At 42.4% G+C, this 27,147-nt stretch overlaps 1 protein-coding gene and 1 long non-coding RNA gene across 9 annotated transcripts in view; both read left to right on the forward strand.

The window, feature by feature from the left end:
* Nucleotides 1-27,147, forward strand: part of SLC8A1 (solute carrier family 8 member A1) — a 351,818-nt gene that overhangs the window by 30,565 nt on the left and 294,106 nt on the right. For 3 of the 7 annotated variants that reach the window (XM_036334755.1, XM_036334757.1, XM_036334761.1), the window contains exon 1: nucleotides 18,309-18,418. In XM_036334755.1, coding sequence (XP_036190648.1) covers nucleotides 18,392-18,418 — 27 coding nt within the window. In that variant the 5' untranslated portion in view covers nucleotides 18,309-18,391. Of the gene's footprint in view, nucleotides 1-848; nucleotides 937-18,308; nucleotides 18,419-19,637; nucleotides 19,925-27,147 lie in introns of those variants that run through there. The other 4 variants (XM_036334760.1, XM_036334759.1, XM_036334762.1 and 1 more) reach the window with 3 other exon arrangements.
* Nucleotides 20,072-26,898, forward strand: LOC118669068. Of its 2 annotated transcripts, none has more exons than XR_004971868.1 (5): nucleotides 20,072-21,044; nucleotides 21,154-21,418; nucleotides 23,956-24,112; nucleotides 25,830-25,916; nucleotides 26,732-26,898. It is a non-coding gene; the product is annotated as an uncharacterized LOC118669068 (long non-coding RNA). The 2 variants fall into 2 exon arrangements; XR_004971867.1 differs by having other exon boundaries at nucleotides 20,657-21,044; nucleotides 24,037-24,112; nucleotides 26,732-26,894.

Here is a 27,147-nt window from a genome sequence, read left to right on the forward strand (position 1 = left end):
ATGGCCTCTGCTAGGACTGCTCTTGCCCCAGATATGGGCTTCTCTCTTACTTTTTCAGAGCTCTGGGCAAATGTTGCCTGAAAAGGGAGGCCTTCTCTCACCACCTTTCCGAAACCCCTTCTTTGTCATTCTTTATCCCACAACTTGGTTAACTTTTTTCTAGAGATCATTACTACCTAACATTAGAGTATATCTTTGTTTATTTTCAGTCTTCCCCAGCTGAAAGCCAGTTTCATAAGGCCAAGACTTTATTTCTCTTTCCCTAAATGAATAAATTGGCTCTAGAAGGTATCCAGAACTCAGCCTCTTTACCAATGCAGTCAGGCAATGAGGTCTGGACATCAGTGCCTGGTGGCCCTGGGGAACTGAGATAATAGTATGCTTTACAGATCAAGCCCAGAGTTTTATAGGGTCCCCTTTGATGAAGACAAGTGAAAATGGGTTGTTGCAAAGTGGGTGATATGGGGAATAGGTGAATAAGAAAAGTTATAGCTCTTGAAAGAGAAGCTTACACTTGGCATAAAAAATCAAAATATTCCACAAATAAGCTCAAAATGTTGTAATTAACTTATGAATAATACTTTTAATTTCTCATTACTTACTTATTTCCATGCTTTGAAACAAAAGTTATTAGAGTTAAAAACAAATCTGGGAATATGTTAAGGTTGTCGACTATATTTTAAATAGAAGAAAAGTTCTTAAAGCAGAGAAATTCTCCCAAACTCTTTACAAATACTGAAGCATCACAGACTGTAATGTTCTGGGGGAAACGGAACTGAAATAGGAGAACCTACGGCATATGTAATTATCTTAAAGAAACACTAAGGTTTATTTTGTTTTTCTCCCAGTTCGTCAGTCTAAGACAGTGGTTCTCAAAGTGTGACCTGACCTGGGGACACCTGATCATCTCAACGACTCTTTCAGGAGGTCTATAAGGTTAGTGCTCTTTTCACAAAATATGAATATGTTATTTGATTTTTTCATTCTCATTTTCTCACAAGTGTACACTGGAGTTTTCCAGAGACTGCAAGGTATGTGATATTACCATAGATTAAATGGGACAACATATATGAAAATCCAATGGTCTTCTCTTAAGCCAAATATTTGAAATATTTGCAAGTATGGAAAACAAGATAATTTTTCCCACTAAATTTTTGTTTTGGAAAATGTAGCTATTTTTATGAAAATATATTATGTTAACATGTAATGAGTATATTATTGTTATTTTTGTTGAATTAATAACTAAATAATTAATAAATTCATAGTTTTAATTTCTAATGCAATAAATGTCTATAAATATAACCCATACAAGCAAAAGCTCTTTTGAATCCTCCCTGATTTTAAAAAAGCATAATGGGGGGGATGAGAACATAAGTGGGGGGGGTTGGGGGTTAATGGGGGGATGAGGACACATTTGTAATACCTTAACCAATAAAGAAATTTTTTAAAAAAGCATAATGGGATCCATATAGTTTGAGAACTGCTGCTCTAAGACACTAAATATCAACAAATAGCCTCCCAAATAAATGTTTATAACTTAAATTTAAGACAATAAAAACAGTAACATATATTTTTAACCTTGACCACTTTAGTTAAATACATTTCTTAGGACTCCAAGAAAATAATAATTTTCTTTCTGGCATCCACCATGTCTTCCTCTGTCCATAAGGGTTTTTAGTATAGACTGAGGCAATTATTTTAGCTTATTTGCATATATAGTTATCCAAAGCTTTGCAAACACATATCCAAATGGAAACCCATAGAAAGTTTTAAGGTCTAGCATTGTGGCCATGAGCACAGGCTTCCCAAACCAAACTGCCTAAATTTACTCAACCCTTCTATCCTTCAGCTTCTTTGACTCTGAATTATTGGCAATATTAGTACCTAAATCAAAGGGCTGGTAAAAGGTTAAATAACTTCATGCTTATAAAATATCAAGAACAGTGGTAGGCATCTTCATAAATGTTAGCTCCTATGATAGTTAATATAGAATGTTTGCTACCATTACAATCATCACTGAGACTATACCAAACTCTTAGCATGAACTGTGGTGAGAAAAAGGGAAGCTAACAATGAAACTGTAAGAAGTATTGGTATTTCAATGAAATTAGAAATTGCAAGATAAATTTCATCTTGTCACTGAGACGGTATCCTTTTCTAAGAAATCAAATATGTTTTGTTAAAAAGTAAATTCCCCCTCTGATACTCTATTCAGTAACTATTTGATAAGGCAACTTTGTGCATACTACATATATGCATGCCCCAAAGAAGAAAAGAGAGACTGCATGTTGTGAAGATAAGTAACTAAGGAAAAGAAAACCTGTTTGTCCTCAGTGTGTCATTTCCTGATAACATTGCCCCCAGGCCAAGGCATCATATTTAAAATCAGGTGACTGGAGGACAGTTGTCAAAGGATAAGGGAAGCCAATGAAAACCAGGCTTGCAGGAAGGCAGTCTCATCATGTGCAGGACAGAAAAGACAGCAGAGGGAATAACCTTTTAAGTGAAATGTCCTAGATAATATAAATTACTTTCATGTTAACACTCTGACTATAACTTGTAAAAGTTCTACTTTTGGCATGTTTTCGATCCTAAACGGGTTTATGTCTATGCCGATATGGAATATCAATTCATATTAGAATTAGAATCACTAAGTAGAGTTTTCAGAGTTGCAGATTAGGTCCAATGTAAGAAGAAAACACAAAAGATCAGAGTTGTCTACACATCTTATTTGAGGTAATGAGGTAATTAGATGTGTGTATCCTTTTATCAGAAAAAAAGGTTATAGGTCCACCCAGTTCTATTCTTTATCCATTGCCCTTCTGTAAGAAATAAACTGCTCTATGAGGCAACCTATTTTATATTCTGGACAACTCTCATTCATTTATTCAATAAGTATTTATGGTCTAAACATTCTTCTAGGAACTTGAAATATACCAATGAACAAAACATAAAATCCCCGCTTTCACATGACATATGATTTTGAGACTTGGCAGATTAATAAATAATAGGTAAGTAAATATATATGTATCAGAAGATGTTATGTGCTGTGGAGAAAAATAAAGCAGGGAAGAGAGATAAAGAATGTTGGAATGGAGGTTAGGAGGTGCTAGTTAAATACTGAGGGAAGTACATTCCCAGAGGAAATAGAAGAGGTGGGAGTAAGGATTTTAGGAAGATTTATATTTGTCTATTGATAGAAATTTGCTACCTGAAATCACATCAAATAAATTTATCTGTGATTAGGTAATTATGTTTGTCTTTAGTAATCCAGGCTAAATATCTTCAGTTCTTTCTTTATTTACCATGTGCTATGATTTTTAGATCCCTTATGTTTTACATCTCTCCCTCAGACGGGACCACTATACTCTAAAATGCAGAGTAGAATGGGAAGATTACCCACCCTGCCCCCGATTCTGTGTTCTGTTTTCTGGCTTAAGTGGTACTTTCTTCAGGATGCCTTTCTGACTCCCAGATTTGAGCTATGTGTCTCCTCTAAGCATTATCTTAGCTGTATTATAATTCACCTTAGACTTGGCAGGCTCTAGGCTGCCATCTAAGCCATAAGATTCACAACAACAGTGTGTGTATTCTAGTCCATCATTGTGCTTGACACATAGTAGGTAGGCAGGAAGCAGGAAGTTTTACTGTGTTTACTGCTATACCTGTGACACCTAGAATAGGACTGGTACATAGTAGGCCCTCAAAAAACATTTGTTGGAGAACTACACATCTTTGAAACAGCTAATAGGGTAACAAATAATTACAGTTATTTGTGTAATTGACAAATAATTCTAAAAATTCAGCCTTATAGTAATATAGTGCTTCACCATTTACCAAGTATGTTCTCATATATATTCTTCTGCAACCTCCCTAACTCCGTGGGGTAGTTGGGATGGAATGATTCATTTCCATTTTAAAAAGGGAGCAATTTATGAGGCTCATAGAGATTAAGAGTTATTTGGATAGATATTGTCAGGCTTGCATCCAGATCTTCCCATTCAAGGTCTTCAGGTTTTTTACACAACACACGAGTATAAGCTTACTTCAGGATTATCATGTAAAAATGAACATGTCTTTATCATATGCAAGTCAGAATGTCACCATTGACAGCACTTGGCTTTCCATAGCACCTAGCTTCCTCTGTTTTCACACCCTTATGTTTATAATGTCCCTGGTTTAGATATAGGTCAAGTTTGTGCACAGTCTATCTCAGTCCAATTCTTTCTCTCCTACGTATTTGATGCACTGCTCTTTTCACCTATTTGATAATGTGTTAAGCGACCGAACAACTGTTCGCTATGTTGCTCACTGACCACCAGCGGGCAGACACTCAACGTAGGAGCTGCCCCCTGGTGGTCAGTGCACTCCCACAGCCAACCGTCCATGGTCAGCCAACCTCCCATGCCCCCCCACTCCCCCCACCCCCTGCCGGCTGGCCCCAATCTGCCCCAATCGCCCCTGATTGCTGGCCAGGCCGAGGGACCCCACCTGTGCACAAGTTTGTGCACATGGCCTCTAGTATCTGGATAAATATCTTACAATTTCTTTCTTTTTTAAGATCTGTCAGCATGTAATAGAAACATGTATATTTGCCTGTTCTTGCCAAAGTTATCTGAGATTTTCACTTTTGTAATTTAAAAAAAACAAAACTGTTTTAACTTCTTGCAATGGCAGTAATCACTTCAGATTTCCTGTCAACTTTATTGCCTTGGGGGGTATGAATAGGGTATTTCCAGACAGATGCCTGAGGTCAGTAACTTCTTATTTTAATGAAGGGTATATTTCCTCTATGTGACTGATGAAGAAACATTATTTTTAGGCAGTAATAACAATTTGGTGTGGTTAGCTCATAACGTACAACCATCGCAGTACATAGGGTGATGGGGGAAGTAGTAGGTCCCTGTTTCACAGGAGCTGAAACTGTGCTGGTGCCATGACATTGACAGGTAAGGTAATCTATTCCAACAGAGATGTGGTGGCAGAGAACTCAGTGAGGTGGTCTCTGTGTGGTTAAGACTTATCAGATAAGATTTCAAGGTAGAAACAAGAAGTGAATGAGACTGATCTGGGAATGCAGGCAAAGAATGGGTTTTAGAGTAAAAAATGCTGGACCCAACCCAGGTCCAGCTTATGGGCTTAGTAGCTGTGTGAACATGGGCTTTTCTCCTATTTGTAAAATAAGGTTATCATTACTTCTATCAGAGGGTGGTTCTGAAGATCAAATAGCATAATATGTATCGTCTCCAAGAACCACAGAACATTAGCAATGGCAAAGGTTTCTGTTTGAGAAACTAAACCTTCAGTGGAAAGCTTCCAGCAGCCTGGTTTAGGATAAAATCAGCAATTTCACAGGTGATAAGAAGCATCAACCTGAGATCTAGGAAGCTGATAATCAATCTGAGATCTAGGAGGCCAAAGTAATTTGCTTAAAGTTATAGCCATAGAATAGTAATTATATTTATGTTGCACAGTCTCTGGTCACATGTGGAAAAGTCTTTAATCCCATCCTGTTATACAAATTACTTGGGAAGATTACAAAGGTGATAGCCATAACATTTAATATCGTGAATGTAATAGATAAAGATTGTGAACATACTCGTGAATTCAAGTGTCACAACAACAACAAAAAAACCACCATGGGTTTTTCTTTGGGAAAAGGTGGAAATTAATCAGGGTTTAATTATGTGAACAGCATTCTGAAGGGAATAACAAGGACAGAAATTATTTATGTGACTGTCAAATACAAAGAGACATTATATGACCTTTAATTAAGGAAGAAATTGTCTCTAAAAGGAGCAAGAGGTAACACATCATTATTCTATAGGGGGAAAAAAGCAAAAGAAGACAAAGTCAGCAGCTACAAATGTTCTTAATTGAGGGTAGGAAGGTAATTCAGAGATGTGAGTGACACAGTGTGGACTTTTGGCCTCCTTCCATCCATACCTGGATCACCCGCTTCAGAAGCAACCCTGGGCATCACACTGCTGGCCTGTGATTCAGAGGGCAATCTACTGTGTGATCTATAGGGCGATGCTCTGTAGCATCACCCTGACTTGTTTCTTTATTGGAGATTGGGTTTGCATCAATCTGCTATCACCCTATCAGCTCTGGGCACAAAGAGACATTTCCCAAAGGGGCAGCTTGTGGTTAACAGTGGAGTCTTCGGACAGCTAAACAATTGAAACTGAATAACCCTCCTGGGGGTCAGATACCCTACAGGTCATGATAAACACTGTGTTCCAACCAGCTCCACCAGCTCCGGGGATCCAGTCCACTCCTTTCAAACGATGTAATTAACTGCTCCCCTGGTGTGCACCATGTGGGACATCACTCTCAAATTAATTCACCTTTTAAAGCACATATCCAGCTTCTTTCTTTCTCTGCATATTTGGTTTTTAGATCACCAGTTCCTATAAGATATATGATTAACTACCCTCAATATCTACACCCTATTATATTTAATGCTCTTGGGCCACTTATAAATGACTTAATGATGTCAAGTAATCATAAACAGTGTTTTCAGGTATATCATACATGGAATAAAGAAGTTAAGCATCATCTATTAGAAATTTAGAGGCTAAGTAAAAATGTCCCTATCTGTGCTCTTTGAGGGTCAGGGGAGCGTGGACACATTCAACCAATCAACATGAACTAGTAGGTATTCTTCTATGCACAGCTTGGATCTCAGTACCTTGGAAATCAAGAAGGTACAGCACCATACTTCCTTTCATCACAAAAGACATTAAACTTATTGCACTAAATGATCCTCACAATAATGTTAGAAGAAGCAGAAAAGTTATTAGCATCATCCATTTGCAAGGGAAGCAAGGCTCAGAGTGGTGGCGAGTTTGCCAACAATTAGTTCGTAGCAGAGCTGGAACTACACATTCTCTCCACTCTTCAGGTGGCTGACTATCCACTTGGAGATAAAAGCGGCCAGGAGGCTCCTGAGGTCCTTTTTCTGTGACAATTCCCAGTGGCGGCTGGAGAAATTCCTTTCCGGAAGAGGCTCCCTGAGAGGCACAACAGTCCAGAAATTTTTCAGTCAGTTTAAGTTCTTGAAAGAGCCTCATTTTTATAATTGACTTGCTTCTATTTGTTGTTAAATTACAGCCCCATAATCCATTTATATTCTCCCCCCAAATCCTGCCCTTGCCACAGCAGACATTTCCAAGTCTTGAGATGTTACAAACTTGCGGAGGTTATCAATTTCTTCAGATCCAATTTCCCCCTTTTAATAACAAAGTGCTGTAGAAATATCTTCATTATTCTGAAGTAATTATAATATAGCCTATAATACAGCCCATTCCATGAATATTTTTTTAAATTCTATATAATGCTCTAATTATAATATAAAAGGAGAATAAATGCAAATACTTTATAATATACTAACACATTGTTCATTTTATGAAACCCAGGGATGACCACCTTAGGAAATATGAAGAAACAGTCAGATGCTTGTCCCATCAACCACGCTGCAGGCAACAGCTAACGTGCTGACTAACAAGCATCATTCCCATCAGTGCAGTGATTTTCCAAGATGGTGTACTGCCTTGTTAAATTCCAAATAAAACAGAGCATGATCTTTTCTCAATATATCCAGGAGTTTAGGTCTTTCCCCTCCTCCAGGAGTACATGATGCAGAACTCAACTGAAGGCTAACCTGGAAAATCCAATGCCATTTTCTCTTTATTACAATCTTTGTAGCAATTCTTTTAGAGGCCTCCTTTCTTGACCTCAGAGGAGGAGCCAGGTAGAACACAGCATAATCATCGATTTGTTCATATACCACAAAGCAGAAATTTTAACTTCAAATAGAAAGGTAGCAATGTGGGAATCTTGCAGTTAGGGCATGCATCGCCTCCATTTGAGATTCTTTCCAGCGCTTTCTTTGTTCACTTGAGGTTGCAATATTTCTTCTTACCTATAAGAGAGTGGTTCAGAAGGGCATGTCTAGAAGATATGTGGGCATAGAAAGAACAGGATTCCACCATATAATCTGAAAAGCACACAATGTGGTCATTGAGTGATTACTAATAATCACACACAGGAGACCCTGATAAGGCACAGCTGTGATAAGTAAAAATCACATCTAGAAAATTTGACTTAATTTGTTTGCAATTTTTCAGTTGTTAAGTCTGTCCCTATATACCAAACTTGGAATTCTGGTGAACCATGTGTGAGCAAGGAAAGCAGGAAGAGTGAAAAAGCAAAGCTAAACTTTTCCATAGGAAAACTAAGGCAATCCTCAGACTGAAACCAATAAGTTATCTTGATCTTAAAAAAGCCCAGAAGACCAGGCCTTGCAGTTCTGTGTGGCTCTGCCTGCCCTGTAGCCCTGGCTAACACCCTTTCCTCTCACTTTCTGTGCTTTACACCCTCTGGCTTTGTTTTCATTTCCTTGACTGCTCCTTCTCACCCCAGGGCCTTTGCACCTGAAACTTCTCTGTCCATGACTAAACTAAGCTCCTCCTAGCCAGTTCCCAGCCAACGTTTTGAGTTTTACAGACTCTCCTAAAAAAGATCAACTCCCTCTTTTAGAAAATTATGCAATGTGGTTAGTATCACTTTTCCTCCCCAAGATGAAAGCCCCATTTGTTCATGTGTTCACTGATTCCCTTAATGCCTATACCTTCACAGTCACTCAAAAATACTCCATAAATGAGTGAATGAAGGAATTATTTTTATCTACGTATCTACCCAAAATCAAGTCCACTTCCATAAAATTCAAGCTATCTGCTCTATTCATGAGATGCTATCTCACAGATAAAAGGAAAGAAGCTTCCATACTTGTCAGCAAATTCATCAGACATTTTTTTAACAGTAGCATGTACATAAAAATAAAATTGTATTTTATGTATTTAAATAACTTTATTTAAACCATTTAATTTCAATAAATTAATGAAATGTATTAAATTGGTTTAAATAAAATAAATAACAATTTCACTTTCAAACAAAGGCCTGATCATCTAAAAATCTAGCATATGCTAGATTTAAAAATATGTCTCAATGTCAATTAATGTTAATGTTAAATTAACAGTAGGTTTCTCCTAATAACGAACACACAGTTTATAGTTTGTATCAGATTAAGGGTGTGTCACAAGAGATGTCAGAAAGACATGTAAAAAATCAAGCCAATTGATTTTATCCTTCTATCTGTTATCCAGCAAATAAAATTGCTTTCAGTAAAATGTTGTTCTGAATATATATATATATATATATATATATATATATATATAATCAAAAGACAAGAAGATTTGATAAAATGTTACAATTATATTCAGATCTCCTTCGCTGATTCTAATTATTTCTGAAATAATATTAAAAGCAGCTGCAGTTAGGGGAAGCAAGAGGCACTTGAGAAAGCCCATACTTCATCAAACTTGGCTCCATTTGCCTTTCGAACACAGTGGATTTAAATGTCTGGCGATTTACTAGTGGAGTGGTGGGGTGGGTGTAGGTGGAAAGAATCTTTCACAAGCTCTCTAGGTATAAGTCAGCTCTATGTTGTCAAAAAAAAAAAAATCAGAAATTCTCAGCTCCCTATAACCTATTTCAAAGGCAGCTGCGGTCCTAGCTGGTGTAGCTAAATGGTCCCAGGTTGCATTTCCTGTCATGGGCTTGTACCTGGGTTGCAGGTTTTGTCTTGCCCCTGGGGGGAGGCAACCAATGGATGTCCCTCTCTCATATAAATATTTCTCTGTCTATCTATCTATCTATCTATCTATCTATCTATCTATCTATCATCTATCTATCTCCTTCCCTCTGTTCCTGCCTCCCTTCCACTCTTTCTAAAAATCAATGGCAGCCCTGACCGGTTTGGCTCAGTGGATGGAGCGTCGGCCTGGGGACTGAGGGGTCCTGGGTTCGATTCCAGTCAAGGGCATGTACGTTGGTTGCGGGCACATCCCCAGTGGGGGGTGTGCAGGAGGCAGCTGGTCGATGTTTCTCTCTCATCGATGTTTCTAACTCTCTATCCCTCTCCCTTCCTCTCTGTAGAAAAATCAATAAAATATATAAAAAACAAAAATTTTAAAAATCAATGGCAAAAGTATCTTCATGTGAGAATTAACAATAGGCAGCTGCACATCCAGGGGACAGGCAATGGGAGAAGTCTATCAAAGGGCAAAGAATAAGTGGGTGCTCTGTCTGTAGAGAATTTAAACACAACAATAAAACCAACCAAGGGTCATCTACTCCTTGTTGTCACATGTGCCATCTAACCATGAAGTTTTCTCCCTGCCTGCTGGAGCAGACTGCCCCCGCCCACTTCAGTCTGCCACTCTTAAAGGAAAGATTTTACCCTGGAATACTAAGATCCTTATAGAGAGCATATGTGTTCCAATTGAAACCATCCAGAATGATTCCCCTGAAAATGAAAACTCAGTATGTTTTAAAATAGTGGCCTAAGGGGGTTGGGGGGGAGGGGGGTTAATGTCATTCAGCCAAGAATGAGCGAAAGAGAAAAAATAACTATATTCTTCCCTTTCTTCACTGGTCATTGCTTAGAGTACTCTTATTTGGGTCTTCTGTGAGATCATTGTAATTATCTTCTCCATGGTCTCTTCTTCATCCCTGACCATGCGCACTTTAACATATTTTATACTCTTTTCAAATTGCGCCTTCTTCATAAAGCAGATATCTGGCTGTAGCATTCATGTGCTCAAAAATCTTCAATCTAATTCTAGCTATGAGTCTTAATTCTAAGAGGTCATAAATAGTGTCTAATTCATTTTTTAATCACAAGAGAACTTAGCTCATGGCTTTGAGCAGAGTAGTCACTCATTATTTACTGCCGGATTTTAAAATTCAGCCAATAAACCTACTTCAAAATTTCCTTTGAATGATTGCCCTATAATGAAGCATGTTCCATTAATTTGCATCATTTATTCAACATATTTATTGATCACCTATTATGAATTAGGTAGGCACTTTGATGTGTTGAATAATTTTCCATACAAATTTGCCTTTCCTTGAGCAATTTCTACATTCCAAGGTTTTTTGTTTGTTTGTTTGTCTGTTTTGGCCAAAAAAACCAAGAAGAACAAAAATTTATCTTAAGATCCCTAAGATACAAAATTTAGGATTTTGTATCTTTTAGGCTTCACATTTATCATTGTTCATTTCAACAGACAAGTGAATGGGTCATAATCTATTTTAGCCTAGGAACCTCTAAGTAGAATTGAAACCAAATATTTAAGATCTGCCAAATAAAAACCATTAATCTATATATATAGAGGCCTAAGCGACCCTTCCGACAGAACCACCGGAACAACCAGAACGACCAGTCAACCAGTCGCTATGGTGCACACTGACCACCAGGTGGCAGACGTTCAATGCAGGAGCTTCCCCCTGGTGGTCAGTGCACTCCCACAGCCAACCTCCTGCGGCCGGCCAGTGGCATTGGTGTTCAGCATCTGTTCCTTCCACTCCTGGCCCAGCAACCATCGCCTCCTCTCCAGACCCCGCCGGGGTCTTTAGGCCCTGGGCTGGGATGGGGAACTGAGGGTGGGTGGCAGCAGACACAGCCCCATTCCCAGGGGGGCTGAGGGCCATTTCCCTCCTCAGGGCCGCAGCCAACCTCCCATGCCCTGTCCCTCCCCCCGGCTAGCAGGCCCTGATTGGCCTGGCCCTGATCGGCCTTGATCACAGGCCAGGCCTAGGGACCCCACCTGTGCACAAATTTGTGTACTGTGCCTCTAGTGTTAAATACAGTTAGGGGGGAAAAGAGGTCAGCTATTATTTCCATACATTATTTGAAAATTTGCAAATGGTGATTTTCCCATAATTAAATATTTAGCAACAGTTAAGAATTATGTGTGTAGATGAATGTGTGAGCTTGCATAAGAGTTTGTGTATATGAGTGTGTGTGTGTGTGTGTGTGTGCATACTATGTATATTATGTAATCTCAGAGAAGAATGTAAGAAGAAGGAAAAGGAAGTGTGACAAACTCATGGAAAAAAGGACTGGAACTATCATTGAGTTACACATCTGTGATTTCCCTCCCTGGGTACCAGGGCTGTTGACTTTTTGGCACAAGGTTCATCCATGAGAGACCACTGATGTAGTTTCCCCCATCTAGTTGCTTTAATAAGATGCTGTTCTTGCAGGAAAACCAAAGGGGGCACTCAGAATTCTCACAGCAGCTCTGCCTGAGAATAAATACAACCGTTTTATGTGCAACCTCTGGAGCTGTCTGCCTTTTTGGAGCAACTCTGGGATTTATGTCATATGAAATGCTCCTGAATGCGGGAGTGGAAGCCCTGTGGCCAGGTCTCTGCAGCTGACCCTGATGGAGGCCAATGGCTTTGAGGTGCGAATTCCTAAAGGAACCACATCTCAGGGCAGAAACAAATGACCAGACAACACTGTGCTCTATCATTTCATCTATTTGAGACTCTCAAAAGAGGGATTGTCACTGAGAAATCCTGCCTTCATTCAGGTCCCTGCAAACTGACCATGGAAACTAGTCCCTGCGCCTGAAGTCTCTATCATTTTTCCTTGCTTCATGTCTTCCATAGCAGTATCTGCATCTGACATCCTATATTGTGCTAATGTGTTTATTTTGTTCACCGCCTCTTGTTTTTCTAGTGGAATGCAAGTCCTAGGAGGGTATGAATTTTTACTGATGTTTTCATTGTTGTATCTCCAGGGTCTCATACAGTGCCTGGCCCAGAGTAAGTCCTCAGAAATATTTGTTGACTGGATACATGAAGGAATGAAACAAATGAGTAATATGACTATTCTCAACTGAGTTTTTGTATCTGCTCTACCCAGCTTCTTGTCTTGAATAAGAGTTGCTTGACCACTGACTTTGAACATAGCAGGAAGTTCACAAGTTTCTTGAAAAATAATAAGTGAAAATTACAAGTATAATACCCATAAAATATACACCTAAAGGACCCTTCTTAACAGGAAATAAGAGATTCTCTGACATGCTTACAAACTGGGCCAAACAGGAGCTTATAAGTAATTCCTGAGATAACCAACAAAGGGTCAGCTTACAGGCACAAGCCTGAGGCTCGGTCAGATTGCCATCTCCATGTGGTCTGGCCTCCTGCAATGTCACAGACAATCTGTCATTGCAGAGCAGGTGGTCAGGCAGAACTTTGGATGTGGACACGGTGACAATGCCAGTTGCTAACCAGGGCCGTCACTGTGCTATAAGGAGATGATTGCTATTAAGTTGCAATTTGCACTGGACAAGGGCCAAAGAGTCTCCCCATACAGGCCAGTCCCCACACAGGGGATATTATGTGCTTGATGAATTCAGCTACCATGCACCAAAAATCGCTCGAGGTGCTGAGGATTGAGTGTTCAACAAGACAGACAGGCCTTGCAGTCCTGAACTTCACTTTCCTGATCCCATCTTCCATGCTGCTTATATATCTTTGTCAGGTCAGTTACAATACCCACTTGTGCCTCATGGAGACTCAAAAAGACCCTCAAACGTTTTCAAGTTCTCTTAAATTTCCAAGAAAAGTCCCCATTTTTATATTTAGTTAGATATTAGTGTTCAAAGGAGCAGCAGAATAGAAACAGCGCTGAGGCAGATATAAAGATTTTTGTTTTGTTTTTTCACTTGTCTTTACTACTAATTAGCAATTTGCTCTTAGGCCAGTGGTTCTCAGCTCTGGCTGAACCTTAGTACCACCTAGGGAACTTAAAAAAAATGCCAGTGCCCTTACTCCACTCCAGGTCCACGGGAACAGAATCTCAAAGAGTTGGCCTGGGCTTCAGGATTATTTTAAAACAACACACCTGATACTTCTAGATAGCCAGGACTGGGCAAATCTCTGTACTTTCTTTCTTAGTCTTTAAAATGAGAGTAATCACAGCTCACCCAACTAGTTCATAAGGATTTCTTATATATGACTTAGGCTGCAAGTGGCTAATAGTTTTAATATCTACATAAACAATGTGTTTATTCTGGCCTACCCTCAAAAGTTGTAAAGCTTATCCAAAGATGGCTAAGCTTTTGTGGGTGTGACAGGACAGTATGTTACAAGGAAAGGGAAAAAAATGTCGTTTCTGAGCTTCTCTGCTCATGATCGCTAAGGACTCTTTAGGTCACACTAGATAAGATTCTGAATTTTTAAAGAGACAAGAGCAGATAGTATTGTTATTTCCAGACATTTCCAGAGGTAGCAGAATCAACATCATTAAAACCATGGATTAAGACACCTTCAGTTCAGTCTATTTCCCCCTTGGGTATTTTTGTTATGACCAGTTTCAAGGGCTACTGTCTGGGCACTGCGGTAACCACTAAAACATTGGCAGTTCTCAGAAGATTCTAATCAGTGCCCAGCAAGTGGAGATGTAGAGGAAGCTATACATCATAGACGATGCCTTATAAAAGAGATTTATTGAAAAAGCTGAAGTGCCATCTCTCGGGGACATTGCTTCAGAACTGGACTGCAAGGAACAACTGCCTGGTACAGAGCACCCCAGGGCTTCATCTTGAGTCCCTATTGATGGAGAGTCATTGAATCAATATTGAGGGAAGTCTGTGCAGACGCAGTGAAGACGTTTTTGTTCTAATAAGATCCCTGGTAAGTAACATTAATGTGACAACCAAAATCTTCATTGCAGTGAACTTTGTTTAAAATGGCTCTATTGCAGTGGTTCTCAACCTTCTGGCCCTTTAAATACAGTTCCTCATGTTGTGAACCAACAATAAAATTATTTTCTTTCCTACTTCATAACTGTAATGTTGCTATGGTTATGAATCGTAATGTAAATATCTGATACGCAGGATAGTATTAGGTGACCCCTGTGCAAGGGTCATTTGACCGCCAAAGGGGTTGCGACCCACAGGTTGAGAACCACTGCTCTATTGGAACTTACCCTCAGATTATAATAGAGTTGGGACCAAGATGATAACCAGACATAAAGGAAAATAAATATTGTGATGCAGCCAGAATGTTGTGCCCCCTTTATCAGTCATATAACCATACTCTGTACTTAACAAAATCAGAACTTGTACAAGTAGCTTCTTTTATTGAAGACAGGAAATACTTTCATGCTGTAGGGGCATCAGTTTCCCTAGATTATTTGTTGTACAGAATTCTGTATAACAAAAATGATAGCATAATTATTATCAGTAATGAGATGGTCTGAATATGTGGAACCTAATTATGTAGAAACTTTTAAAAAGACTTTATAACATTTTATGGAACTTTATTAATAGTTACATAAACAACATAATTTATTAAATAATTACTATAACCAGGAACTATGTCAAGTACATTACATACATTTTAACTCCCCCCCCCCGCCCCCTTTAGCTCCCTGAAGGAAAATTTTACCATGTAGGTTTTCCTAACAGAAATTGTGACTGAGAGAGGTTAAGCAACTTCCCCAAGGTCACACAGCTAAAAGTGATATTCTGAGTCCAGATATTCCGACTCCAAAGCCTTAACTCTTAACTAGTCTGTTATTTTCTGACCCCCTAGCTGCTCTAATAATGATTCTGCTATTGAGTTACTCATTGGAAATTTTACCATTGGGTACAGTTGTGGGATACAGGCCAGATGTGTCCTTAATATAAAAAGGGGTAAAAATGAGAAATGCAAGTGTTAGGGTTTTGTACAAGCCCAACCCTTGACTATAATTGCTCGGATGCAGGAGTGCAGGCACCTGCTATTCAAAGACTGTGACAAATTCATAGGAAGCAGGTGACCTCCCAGCCATGGAGCACAGGGGAGAATGGGTGATAACTGTTTGTCTACGAGTAAGGCTGCTCCCACCCAATAGCAGGGCCTGCTTCCTGGATGGGGTTCCACTGTGGTGCTCAGCTGTTCAAAACAAAACAGAGAAGAAAAAGTTGAATTGCAGGAATAAGACCCCAGAGAAGGAACAGTAGCCCTTAGAAGTAAACCAATAATCTTGTCACCCCTGAAGCAAAAACCCTTGGGTCCCACCAGTAGCAAAACAAAACAAAACAAAAAACAAACAAAAAAAACAAACCCGAAGGACAAATGAGGCCAGGCCCTACCTGAGGTCCCTAGGTGTGGGGACATGGTTAATGCCACGCTCTACCAGCTGGCCAGGCGGAGGACATTATAATTCTTTTCTCTTATGTACAAATCAGTATCAGACTCAGACCATGAATGAGCAGAGATCTGAATGGTAACAACTGGCAAAATAGTCAATGAGGTCAGGAAGGACTAGTTCTATATTAACACACTTAAAAAACACCAAGCATTAAAAAACAAAAACAAAAAACAGTGATGGTACCTCTGACCTAAGTAATTCAAACTAAATGAAAAGGAATTACATTATAACAAAATAAATTTTCCCTGTGATGAAAAATTAGTGTTTTAGTAAAATATTAATTTTTTTTTTAATTTGGTACCCCTGATCATATGTCTAATTTTTCCTTAGACTGGATAAAAAGTTAGGCCTAATTCACAAGTTTTATACTTTGGTCTAAAAATGAGTTAATTAAATCTCCTGAAGATTTTCAGGAAAAATGGTTCTGAAAACCTGTACCATCTTTAGAATATATCAAGTCTTAGTAGAGTCCCCAAATGGTCCTGGCATACTGCTGGGAGACATAACTGTGGAAACCTATACTCTGCATCTCAAGTCCAAAGGAAAGAATGGCAATTCATATTCAAGGACACAATTAAGAAATACTATTGCCAGTGGAATGTTAATCACCACCTTTCTACATACAACATTTCTTCTTTCCAAAGTCACAGCCGGCAGTAGCCTCACAATTTCCTTCGCTAGAGCCTCGTGCCAGTGATGAAGCCTTTGATAATTCTTGCAATAAAAATCCAGTCATGCTTGACATTTAGGAGGGAGCAAAAGGTTTGATTTGCCTCAGGGCCCTGGAACCCTTAGAGAGATGCCTTTAATGAGAAATGAAAGGCAAAATAAAAATTAGGGGCTCAAATATTGAACCAAATCAAAATGGGTGCCAAATCACTAGGCACTGGGTGGCCTTTAAAGGTTCTAGATAAAGAGAGGACCATTTAATGAAAGTTTTTTCCCCCCCAATAATTCAAGTTGACCTACTATCAGTCTTGGCTGGAAAAGAGGAGGAATAAAAAGACTCAAGATGTAGCCTTCATGCTTTCTTGGCTACTGACAAGATGGACTTTGGAATAAAGTCCTTGGACCACTGGAATAAAGACGTTAAGAACAGGGTTCTCTTCATCCCACATCACAAGCGTGCTTATAGTTTCAAGAAAACCTGAGCTTTCACTAAGTGGTCCATAATAGCAATCACAGACCACACCCTGTGCACAGAATCTATTCCAGTGAGATGTGCGCCACTCACATTTTCATTTAGCTCTTCCACTCACCTCCTTCAGTTAGCTTGGTCCCATTTCCTCTGGGTGGAGTCTTTAGTTACATGCTTTCTCTCTGTCATTTAGAAAGCAGCCACTTGACTCTCCAAGCCCCATTTGTTGAGTGTGAGCCAAATGTCTGCCTTTTCACGTTCCCTTCAAGTCAGGACCCTAAGTAATTTTGGGCTGATGCTCTTAATTTTTGGCTGTGACCTGTGTCTCCCCACGTGTGACTCTGTTCACACCCACCGGTCAGTGCCGTCTAACAGAAAGTTTGTGTGCAGCGTGGCTTCCAAGAAAATGTCACTCACAGTGCGGAAAGGAATTGTTCTTAGAGAGGAATGACTCCTGGGAATATACAAGACAAGAAGAGGCCTCCAGTTTCCACCACCAAGCCCAGTGTCCAGAACCACTGGCTGGAATTCAGGAGACCCTTGCTGCTAATGAAAGTGAAGGCCTTCTTCAGGCAATATCACCATCACTAGTAAGTGATGCAAAAGTGCAGATCCCAGGCCTGCTCCAGATCTGCTGCAGAAGAAATGGCATTCCGGTGTTATTCACACACACATTCCTGTTTGAAGAATATTGGCCTAGAACAGTGACTTTCAACCTAGGTTACATAGGAATCAACCAGGGCCCTAGCCGGTTTGGCTCAGTGGATAGAGCCTCGGCCTGCGGACTGAAGGGTCCAGGTTTGATTCCAGTCAAGGGCACATGCCCGGGTTGCGGCCTGGATCCCCAGTGAGGGGCATGCAGGAGGCAGCTGATCAATGATTGTCTCTCATCATTGATGTTTCTATCTCTCCCTCTTCCTTCCTCTCTAAAATCAATAAAAATATAAAAACAAAAACAAACATAGGAATCAACCAGGGAACATAAAAAAAACAAAAATTAGGTACTGATGCCTGGGTCCCACCCCCAGAGATTCCAGGGTAATGGGTCTGGGGTGTGGCTTAAGCACTGGGATGTTTAAAAGCTCCCCAGGATTGAGAGCCACTGGGATAGAGGCAGAGGAGGGCTACTTCCCTTAGGCCCTCTTTGCCTCATAGTCAAAGAGTGGGGTTCCTGGCCAGAATCTCTTTTTCCTATGGGCTGGCTGCCCCAGATCTGCACTGTAAGTATGGGGGAGAATTCTGCTAAGGAACTGAACTTTCTGCCTAATGCTTTTCAGCTCTCTCCTTCTCTCACCTTCCCCAACCCCCTCACTTCCATACACACACCTTGACAAATCACACCAGCAGCGAATACCTACTGGCGCTTTAAAAATACAGACTTGGAGTTCTGCTTGAGAGCTACAGCATCAGACTCTCAAGACGGGACGCTCAAATCTGCATTTTGAACCAGCTTCCCAGGTGTCTGATGCGGAGCCAGGTTTGTGAACTCCACAGTAGGTCTAGCCTTCCATCCTGCCAAGTCATTAAGGATTTGTAAGGATGAATGAGCTGTCAGGAGAGCCAGGGCCTGGTGCAGCGCTCCTTTATTAATTATGGGGAAGTGATGCATTGGCAATGATAATGCTTCTCTTGGAAAGGGCAGTGAATGGTTCGTGGATTTCTGCATCAGACCTTTCCCAGCTCAACCTTAATGCCCAGCTGTTACTCCTCTCCCTAGTTGAAAAGCTGCGTGGCTTTCACATTAAACAGCCTTTTGATCATTATTCCCAGGTGAGCTGCAATCTTTCAGGGAAATACCAGCACGGAGGATCTTTCCGAGTTCTTGGCTGGGGAATACCTCTCTCCCAACCCCCCACAGCCTTATCTGCTTGCGTCAGCAGCTACTACCCAGCGTGTTACTCTGCAAGCCTGATATGCGGGAAAACACGGAGTGAGGATTTAAGAGACAAATCAATGAGATACGGTATCCCCAGATCCCTTTGCTAAAAGAAAGCTTCCTTTAGCAGAGGGATAGAAAGTGAAGGAAGAAAGATATATCTGATCCACAATTGCAGAGGTGAGAAATGGGTAGGCGAGTTGGGGTTGGGCTCCGTCTGTGGGCGAGGCGAGAAAGGTGGAGAAGAAAAGTTGCAGCGCGGGTCGGTGCGGAGGACCCACGGGCTGGGTGCGGAGAGAGCGCTAGCGCGCGCCCGGCACGCACTGCGGGGCCAGGGGCGGCAGGAAAGCGGAAAATCTCAGCGGCAGAGGCCGGCAGCTTGGAAGGGCTCCCCACGCGCTCGCTCGGCGCTCCCGAGACGCGCCGGCTCCCCGGCCAGGTGGTAGCCCAGGGCGCCGGGGAGCGCGCGGGGGGCCGGGGCGCGGGGACCGGGCGGGGCCGAGCGCGCGTGAGCCGGCGCGAGGCTGCGGGCGGGCGGGCGGGGGTGCGCGGGGGGAGGAGAGCGCGCGCGCCGCCCGGGCCCCGGCCTTCCCAGCCGCCCGGCCTCCGCGCCTGCCTCCCGCCCGCGCGCACCGGCTGCCGGCCGCCGCCGCTCCTGTTGGCGCCGGCGCTGCACGGGAGCCTGCCCTGTGCGGGAGCCGCCCGCCGCCGCCCGCTCCGCGCCGCGCTTTCCCCCGAAGATGGGAGCCACCTCTTCCTGGTCGAGAGCGATTTAAAAGGAGGGCGTGCGCGGCATTGCCTGCTCGCGTGGAGGAACGGGGGAAGGTCCGTCCACGCGCCCCCAAACCAGGTAGGATCTGCTGATGGGCAAGCCGGAGGGATTTGGTCTGAGACCGCCAACTGTTTTCCATTTGTTGTTCTTGGGGCTACACTTCCCGCCGCCTTGACAAAGGGCCGCCTCCTAAATGTGTGTGTGTGTGTGTGTGTGTGTGTGTGTGTGTGTGTGTGTGTGTGTGTGTTTGCGCGTGGACACACATACACACACACATTCTGGGTGTCTGGGTGTCTGGGTGTCCGGGTGTCCGGGTGTCCGGGTGTCCGGGGCTCTTGGGGAGGGAGATTTTTCAGGCTCTGCGTCTGGTTGTGAGCGTGCCTCCCCGCCAGTGCCGGCTGCCGGAGAAGAAAGGGCTGCCCGGAGAGATGCTGCACCCTGCGCCGCCCTGGGCTCTGAGGATCGAGGGCGCGAAGATCTAAATCCACCCGGATTGCGGCGCCGCCGGGTCCAGGCATCCCCGCTAACGGGGCTCCGAGGCCACCCCACTCCTCGCACTCCCCGGGGGCTTCCCCAAGGCCACGCTTGCGAGCGCCCTCTTTTCAGGCGGCGCTGGGTGCCTCTTCGCCACGGACTGCGGAGCAGAGGGAGGTGTGGCCCGGTCCGGGCCGACAGGGTGGGAATGCAGCGGGGAGCGGGCTGAAGGGTCCCCCTTTCTGAGCGCTATGCTGGGTGTGCGTTGTGGATTCTGCTCGCACAGGCACTACCCCCCCCCCCCCCCCCCCAAGGGATGGGAAGGGAACTTTGCAGCTCCATTATCTGCCTCTGGGGCTTTAGGGAAATGGTCTGTGTTCTGAAATGTGAGGATACCCTTCTTGGCTCCACCTTAAGGAGGAAGAGGGAGGTCTTGTGGGTGGACAGTGGGCTAAAGAACCCAAATCCTCCCAGGCGATGTGCGATGCGCTTTAAAAACACAGTATGTGTACATCCTTGATTTTTAAGTCCTCCCCCCCCCATCCCCTTTGGATTCTGTTGACTGATGAATGGTTTGGGCTGGCAATTCATATTTCCCTCTCCAGCCAAGGTGGCAGTGGTTGGGTTAAGGGCAGAGTGATCCCATTTAACAAAGAATTGTTTTAAAGAGAGCGATGTGCACGGTGCCTGCAGTCCCTGGAAGGAGAGGCATGCTCTGCACTAGGTATCTATTTTAACCCCCCTTAGCCTGGCTCCCTGCTGGTGGCTCTCACTGCTGCTCGTCAGCCACTGGTGGTTGTGACTATAACAATACAAACTTTGTCCTGCTGGAGGTGTAAAGGCTAAAAAGAGAAGAAAGGATATCAGAAGGAGGTGTGGTGGAAGAAGCTCTTTAAACAATGGCAGCTGTGGCAAAGACAGTGCAGGCATCTCGATCATGGAGGAGCTGGCAGAGTAGGAAGAGATTCCGATATGATCTGGTTGAAGACAGAGCTTGAGTCTCTCCAAATATGAGCAAGAGGACATCCACACTCCAGCTTCCGTGTGAAGATTTCCTCAGGGAAACCCTGGGAGCAACCAGCAGGGGATTCACAAAGTGTAGGTCCCACCCATGTCCACAACACACACTCACACACAGACACACACACTGACACTCACAGTCACACTCACACACTCACTCCTCCCCCCTCACAAACTGCTTTCTCTTTCTCTTCCAAACCCATTCCTACAGCAAGTGGAGAAAGGAGAGAGGAAGATGTATCTAAGGGTTTCATTCATTTCAGATAGAAAACAAAGCCAACATGGGAATGACTGTCTTTAGGTTCCTCTTTCAAATCCTGTGCTACTTGGATTTAGCCTTGTGGTTTTTGCCAAACTTGCTTAATTGGGAGGCGAGGCTGGTGTGAAAGGAGGAAGGAAGGGAGAGCTAGCTTCATTTGCGGGGGGGGGGGGGGGGGGGGGCGGCTTCGTGAGTGAAAAGGTTGGGGGGAGATTCATTTATTTTGTCAAGAAGCAAGATGTGTTTTCTCAAATGGTTTTCATTTTATAAATTCTGCCTGCTTGAAGGATTCCATTTGGATCTAAGGGCTCTTTAGCTAAGATTTCTCCCAGCCACTATAAGAGGATTCATGCTTTTCCCCCTAAAATGGCTGTTGTCATTTATTGAATATGGAATGCTTAATTCCTAAGGAAAAAAAAAAACTAGACAAAGGTAAACTACTATTCACCGTTGAGCTGTGCAGACGCTGCAAAGGATGTAAGTGTCCATGACAATCAGACTTCATTTACTCTGTCTTGCAAGCTTAGCCAGATTGGAAGAGGAGAGCAAGGAATGAAAAGAATATGAAGGCAATACTTTATCATCTATTTATCTACCTACCTACCTATCACACTCTCTATCTTTCTGTTTACTTTTCACTGTTACTATTTGTTTCCACTGTATCTTTTTGGATTAAGATTGAGAACTAGATAACCCTTTTGCTGACCATGAAGGGGAATAAAATGCATAGCAGTGCAGTGTTTTACCTCCAAATACAATCATAGAAGGAAGGTGAAATGTAGTCAGTAACACCTACAGGACTATTTGCAAGAATTATGCTAATTGCTCTTTTAAGCTTACTGTTTTGAGAAAAAAAAATATTCCAAGAAAGCTTCAGCATTTTGTTAGCAAGCTATATTTAACATGTTTTTTATCAGACAAAAATAGACTTTTATTTATCTTGCAAAGTAAATGCATGATTCCTTCCCTCTAAGTACTTAATGTGTTTCTTTGACAAAATAACTGATGAGGCGAGCTCTGCAGATCCAATGAAGTTGCATTCTTCCTTTAAAGCCAGTTAAAGCATTTCTTTAACTCGCGGATGCACTTCTTCCAAAGAAAGTGAATTTTAGGACTTTGCTATCTGATTTTCATGTTGCAGTTCAGTGCGAGAAGCCCTTTCTTCATGATGCCTTCAGATAGAGGGAGAAAAGCGTGTAGGTAAAATGCAGGCAATCTGCCTCATCAGCATGGAACTAGATAAGATCAACACAAAATGGAATTAAATCAGGATGAAGAAATACACAATTAAAACAGGATGGTTGAGCACATATCTTTCATCGCTTGTATTTCTGCAGAGTGTGTGTATGTTGCTTTTAACTGAAAATTGTTGCTTTACATGTGCTAAAAACTTAGGAATCAACACACAATGATCTCTCTTTTCTTCCTGATCCTTTCATCCTTTTTAAAGGTTATTTTGTCTCCTAAGGGATAAATGTCTGTTGCCAAAACATCTTCCCAATTCATCCAGACCTCATAGTGAGACCCCTCATCAGAAGCTCTACCAAACTGTCTCCCATCTGACCAAATTCTCCTGCTCCCCCTTGTGGCAGATACTCTCCCTGACTTTCCCTAGGTACCAGCATCCCATCCAAGCATCATTTAGAACTCCCGCAGCTGCCTATCTATCACTTGGACTCGAATTCTCAGTAGTAATTCTAGCTCACCAAGCCAAAGGGTTGCTGAGCAAGCGGCTTCCAATTTTCTGTCTGAACAAAGGGGTGTCGAGGGCCTGGAGACACATTTTCGATTTAGACCCATTGGAAGGGAATGATTCTAGGAATGTGAGCTTTTGGAGTCTGCCTGCAATTTTGACTTGGACTCAGGGCTACTCTGGTGGGACCTCATCAAGTTCAATGGGATTATTTCCAGTTTTCTTTCTCTTCCAAAAGATACCTCTGTGTATGTGTGTGTGTGCACATGCACACACCTCTATCTCTCTTCCTGACTCCCTCTCCCTCTTCAGCCTCTCATTTGCGCACACACAATATATTTTACATAACACATATTTTGAAGACTCGAACTAATCAATGATGAGTGATCGCTAGGGTTTGTAAAGCAAACAGCCCATTTTCTGAACTGGGGACTCTGAGGGTAAGTTACTCTTCCCAGTATGTTTTTAGCAAGAGCAGTTCAGAATACACATGAGGAGGCTAGTGTCTTTCCCAAGGGGTTGCGTTAACTTGGGAGGGAGACTCTCACAGCCCTCACCGCCTCACGTGTTTTTGGTAGGGCTCTCTTTGCTGATAGTTCTGTATTGAACCCTCAGTGTTTTACTAGTATATCTGTGTCTGTGATTGTCCTTTGATCTACCCAGCCACGAGAGTGTAGTAAGCAAGTAACCAGATCGACAAAGGTTCATGAGAATCATATTTTCTCTTTGCCTGAAACTTCCTAGCTGGTTTCAGGAGAAGAAGAAGAAAAGTCCTGAGGTGAAGGAAACGTGTTCGTGGTCAAGGACAAGTACATTACAGGTAGCAGTCTAAAGTGATACGAGGAGGGCAGAGCATCCCTACGTACAAGGCATTTATTCATCCGCCAACATAGGATTTGAAATTCTCACTATCAGAGACATTTCTTTGAATAAGTAATTCTACCCAGTTGAGCTATAATAAAAGGCAATATGACCTAAGAAGGAGCACCACTCTCACAAACCTTTAGAATCTTATTCATTTTTGTACAACTTCAACTGGTTAATAAGATCAGCTAGCAGATAGAAAGGTCCTGAGGGCCTGGAACACAGGAAGATGCAGAGGAAGTGAAAGAATTTTGAAACTAGGTTGCCATCTAGTTAGTGGGACCTCAGAGGGCCCTTCTGGTGGGGAAGTGTGAGGGACTTTGGAGCAGGGCTGCTTAGAGTAGCCAGAGGCAAAGATAAACTCCAGCACTGACGCTTGACATCTGGAGCAGCACTGGGAACAAAAATGTGATCCTTTTGTGCAATTTTAATCTTTTTAAAGTCTTCTGAGAAATGGGCAAAATAGTTTTCCCGAGTGTGGACGATATCCGTAAAATCTTGATTGCCTTCCACTGTTTCCTTTCGGAATATCCATACCAGTAACCTAGAAATCTAGTACCATACCAATGCAGACCAGTGATTTCTTGTGTAAGTAATAGACATAGAAAAATACATGTAAATAGTGGAATCCATCTTTATTTTTTTAAAAAACAGAAAAAGTAATCACTTTGTAGATGTCATTGTATGTGAAGTCCGCCTAATTAATAATTGCCTGGTTGAATCCAATGTGAGATGAAGTCAAACAGACAAGAGGGTGATTCAGCAATTTATTTCAACCAACCATGGTATTATTTATTGAGCACTCGGCGTATGCCGGGCTTTTCAGAGAATACAGATGATGGGGAGGGGGGATTATTTGGCATTTGTGGAGCACCCACTATGTTCCAGGGACCAATCTAAGCAATAGGTACACACTTTCTCATTTAATGCTTTTAAGTGCACTACAAGGGAAGCGTGATTTTTCCAATTTAAAGGTGAAGACAATGACTCCACTAGATAACTTATCCAAGACTTAATAGGTGGTGGTACCAGTGTTTGAGGCTATTCAGAGCCATGTGCTTTGTGCCACATCCTCTGTTCTTAGGGATGTCATGGTCTAGAGCAGTGGTCGGCAAACTCATTAGTCACCAGAGCCAAATGTCAACAGTACAACGATTGAAATTTCTTTTGAGAGCCAAATTTTTTAAACTTAAACTATATAGGTAGGTACATTGTTATTAACTTAATTAGGGTACTCCTAAGGCTTAGGAAGAGCCACACTCAAGGGGCCAAAGAGCCGCATGTGCCTCGTGAGCCCCAGTTTGCCGACCACGGGTCTAGAACAAGCATGTCAAACTCGAGGCCCACTGGCCACATGCCTCGTTTATTTGACCTGTGTTAGCCATTGAGTTTGACATGCTTGGTCTAGAACAAGTAAATACCTAGCCGAGTGAGATAGATTGCTGCAACTAATGAGCAAAGTGCTGTAGAGTTGAAAGGAAGAAGGGAACATTGGGAAAGGCTTCATGGAGGAGGAGGCATTTTAGTTTGTGCTCAGAGAGTGAAAGGGACTTTAACACTAAATAAAGTCTAGCTATTTTTAAGTAAACAGCCCCAGCTAATTTATGACAAGGACAACCCTGGGGCAACGTTAGGGCCATTTCCAGACTTTTCAAATCCGCTATCTGTCACAGTCAGGACCGTGCCCTGGGAGCTGTGGATCTGGAACAAATGGTACCATAAGCCATCCCACAGATGTATTCTGCACGCGAACCCAAAAGGTATGATTAATTTCCAGCACAGCCTTGAAGGAGAGAAGCTGTCACAGCCTGAGGTCAGGCAAGTGGCACCTGCCCGCCTGCTCCTCTCTTAGGTTTGATGGTTATGTTTTCTGTGCCATTACAGCCGTTTACTCTGTGTTTAGCACTGACTGGCTCTGGTGCTTTCTCCCTTGAGTGTCTTGAGCATCTTCAGCTCTTCACTGCTGCTTCCCCTTATAGCACAGGACCTAGGACTCTCTTGTCTGCTCTGCTCGATGGGTAGGATCCGATCCAGCAGCAGGTTTAGATAATCAATCTGATTGCTCACTCTACATGCAAACCTAAACTTCCCCCATGGACTGTGGTAGCACCCCAGAGTCGAATCAGCTGGGGCAAAAGGGTAGCAGCGTTTGGACAGGTGCTCAGTCATATAGCACGTGTCTCTCAAAACCTTTCAATTTACCTTTCAATTGTTGGGGGACGGAAGCCCTTTAGAGCTGAGCTTTGTGAGTTGGTGCTGGGCAAAGCTGAAGGCTCTTTGTTCCCCTGACTCCTCACTGTCTTTCTTCTGCCCGATGTCCAGCTAGCTCTCGGTGGCCTGCTTTAAGAGCTCCTCCTTATCAGTCCTTTTCCTGCTTAGAGCCACAGCTAGCTGCTCTGGAGAAGACAACCGATAGCATCTCTGTGTGTATTTTTTTTAAAACAAATAAGCATATGAAGGGCATAGGAAATGAAATTACTTTATAAGCGTGAAATTGGAGGTCATTGAATTCAGATTGATGCCTCTGAAGTCATTTCACCAAAGTCACATCTCCCTTTCCCTCCACTCCTTCTAGATAATGTAGAAGGCTCCAGAGATGTGCCTGTGTTTCTGGCCCTAGGACTCTCCAGATGAATAACAGTGATTTCCCATGGTGCAAAGAGAACTATGACTTTGCTTCTAGATCGAGGATATTGATGAATAAAATGAAGGACCCTAGAGTACTCCAACTAGCATTGTTTGAATTCAGCAAATGGTATATGTAACACCTGTGCCTCAATTTCTTCATCTATTAAGTGGAAATAATAATAATAGTAAAGAGCCTTATGGGGTTTTTGTAAGGAATAATACATGAATACTTGTAAAACTTGGAACAGTTTCTGGCACACGAGTGCTCAATAAGGATGGTTTCTTATTACATGATAGGTAGGCAGTGAGAGAGCCCCTGTTCCCACCTGTGTGCCTCTGCATGAACATGCTAATGGTGGGGGT

Source organism: Myotis myotis, unplaced genomic scaffold, assembly GCF_014108235.1.
Source record: "Myotis myotis isolate mMyoMyo1 unplaced genomic scaffold, mMyoMyo1.p scaffold_m19_p_14, whole genome shotgun sequence".
NCBI lineage: Eukaryota > Metazoa > Chordata > Mammalia > Chiroptera > Vespertilionidae > Myotis > Myotis myotis.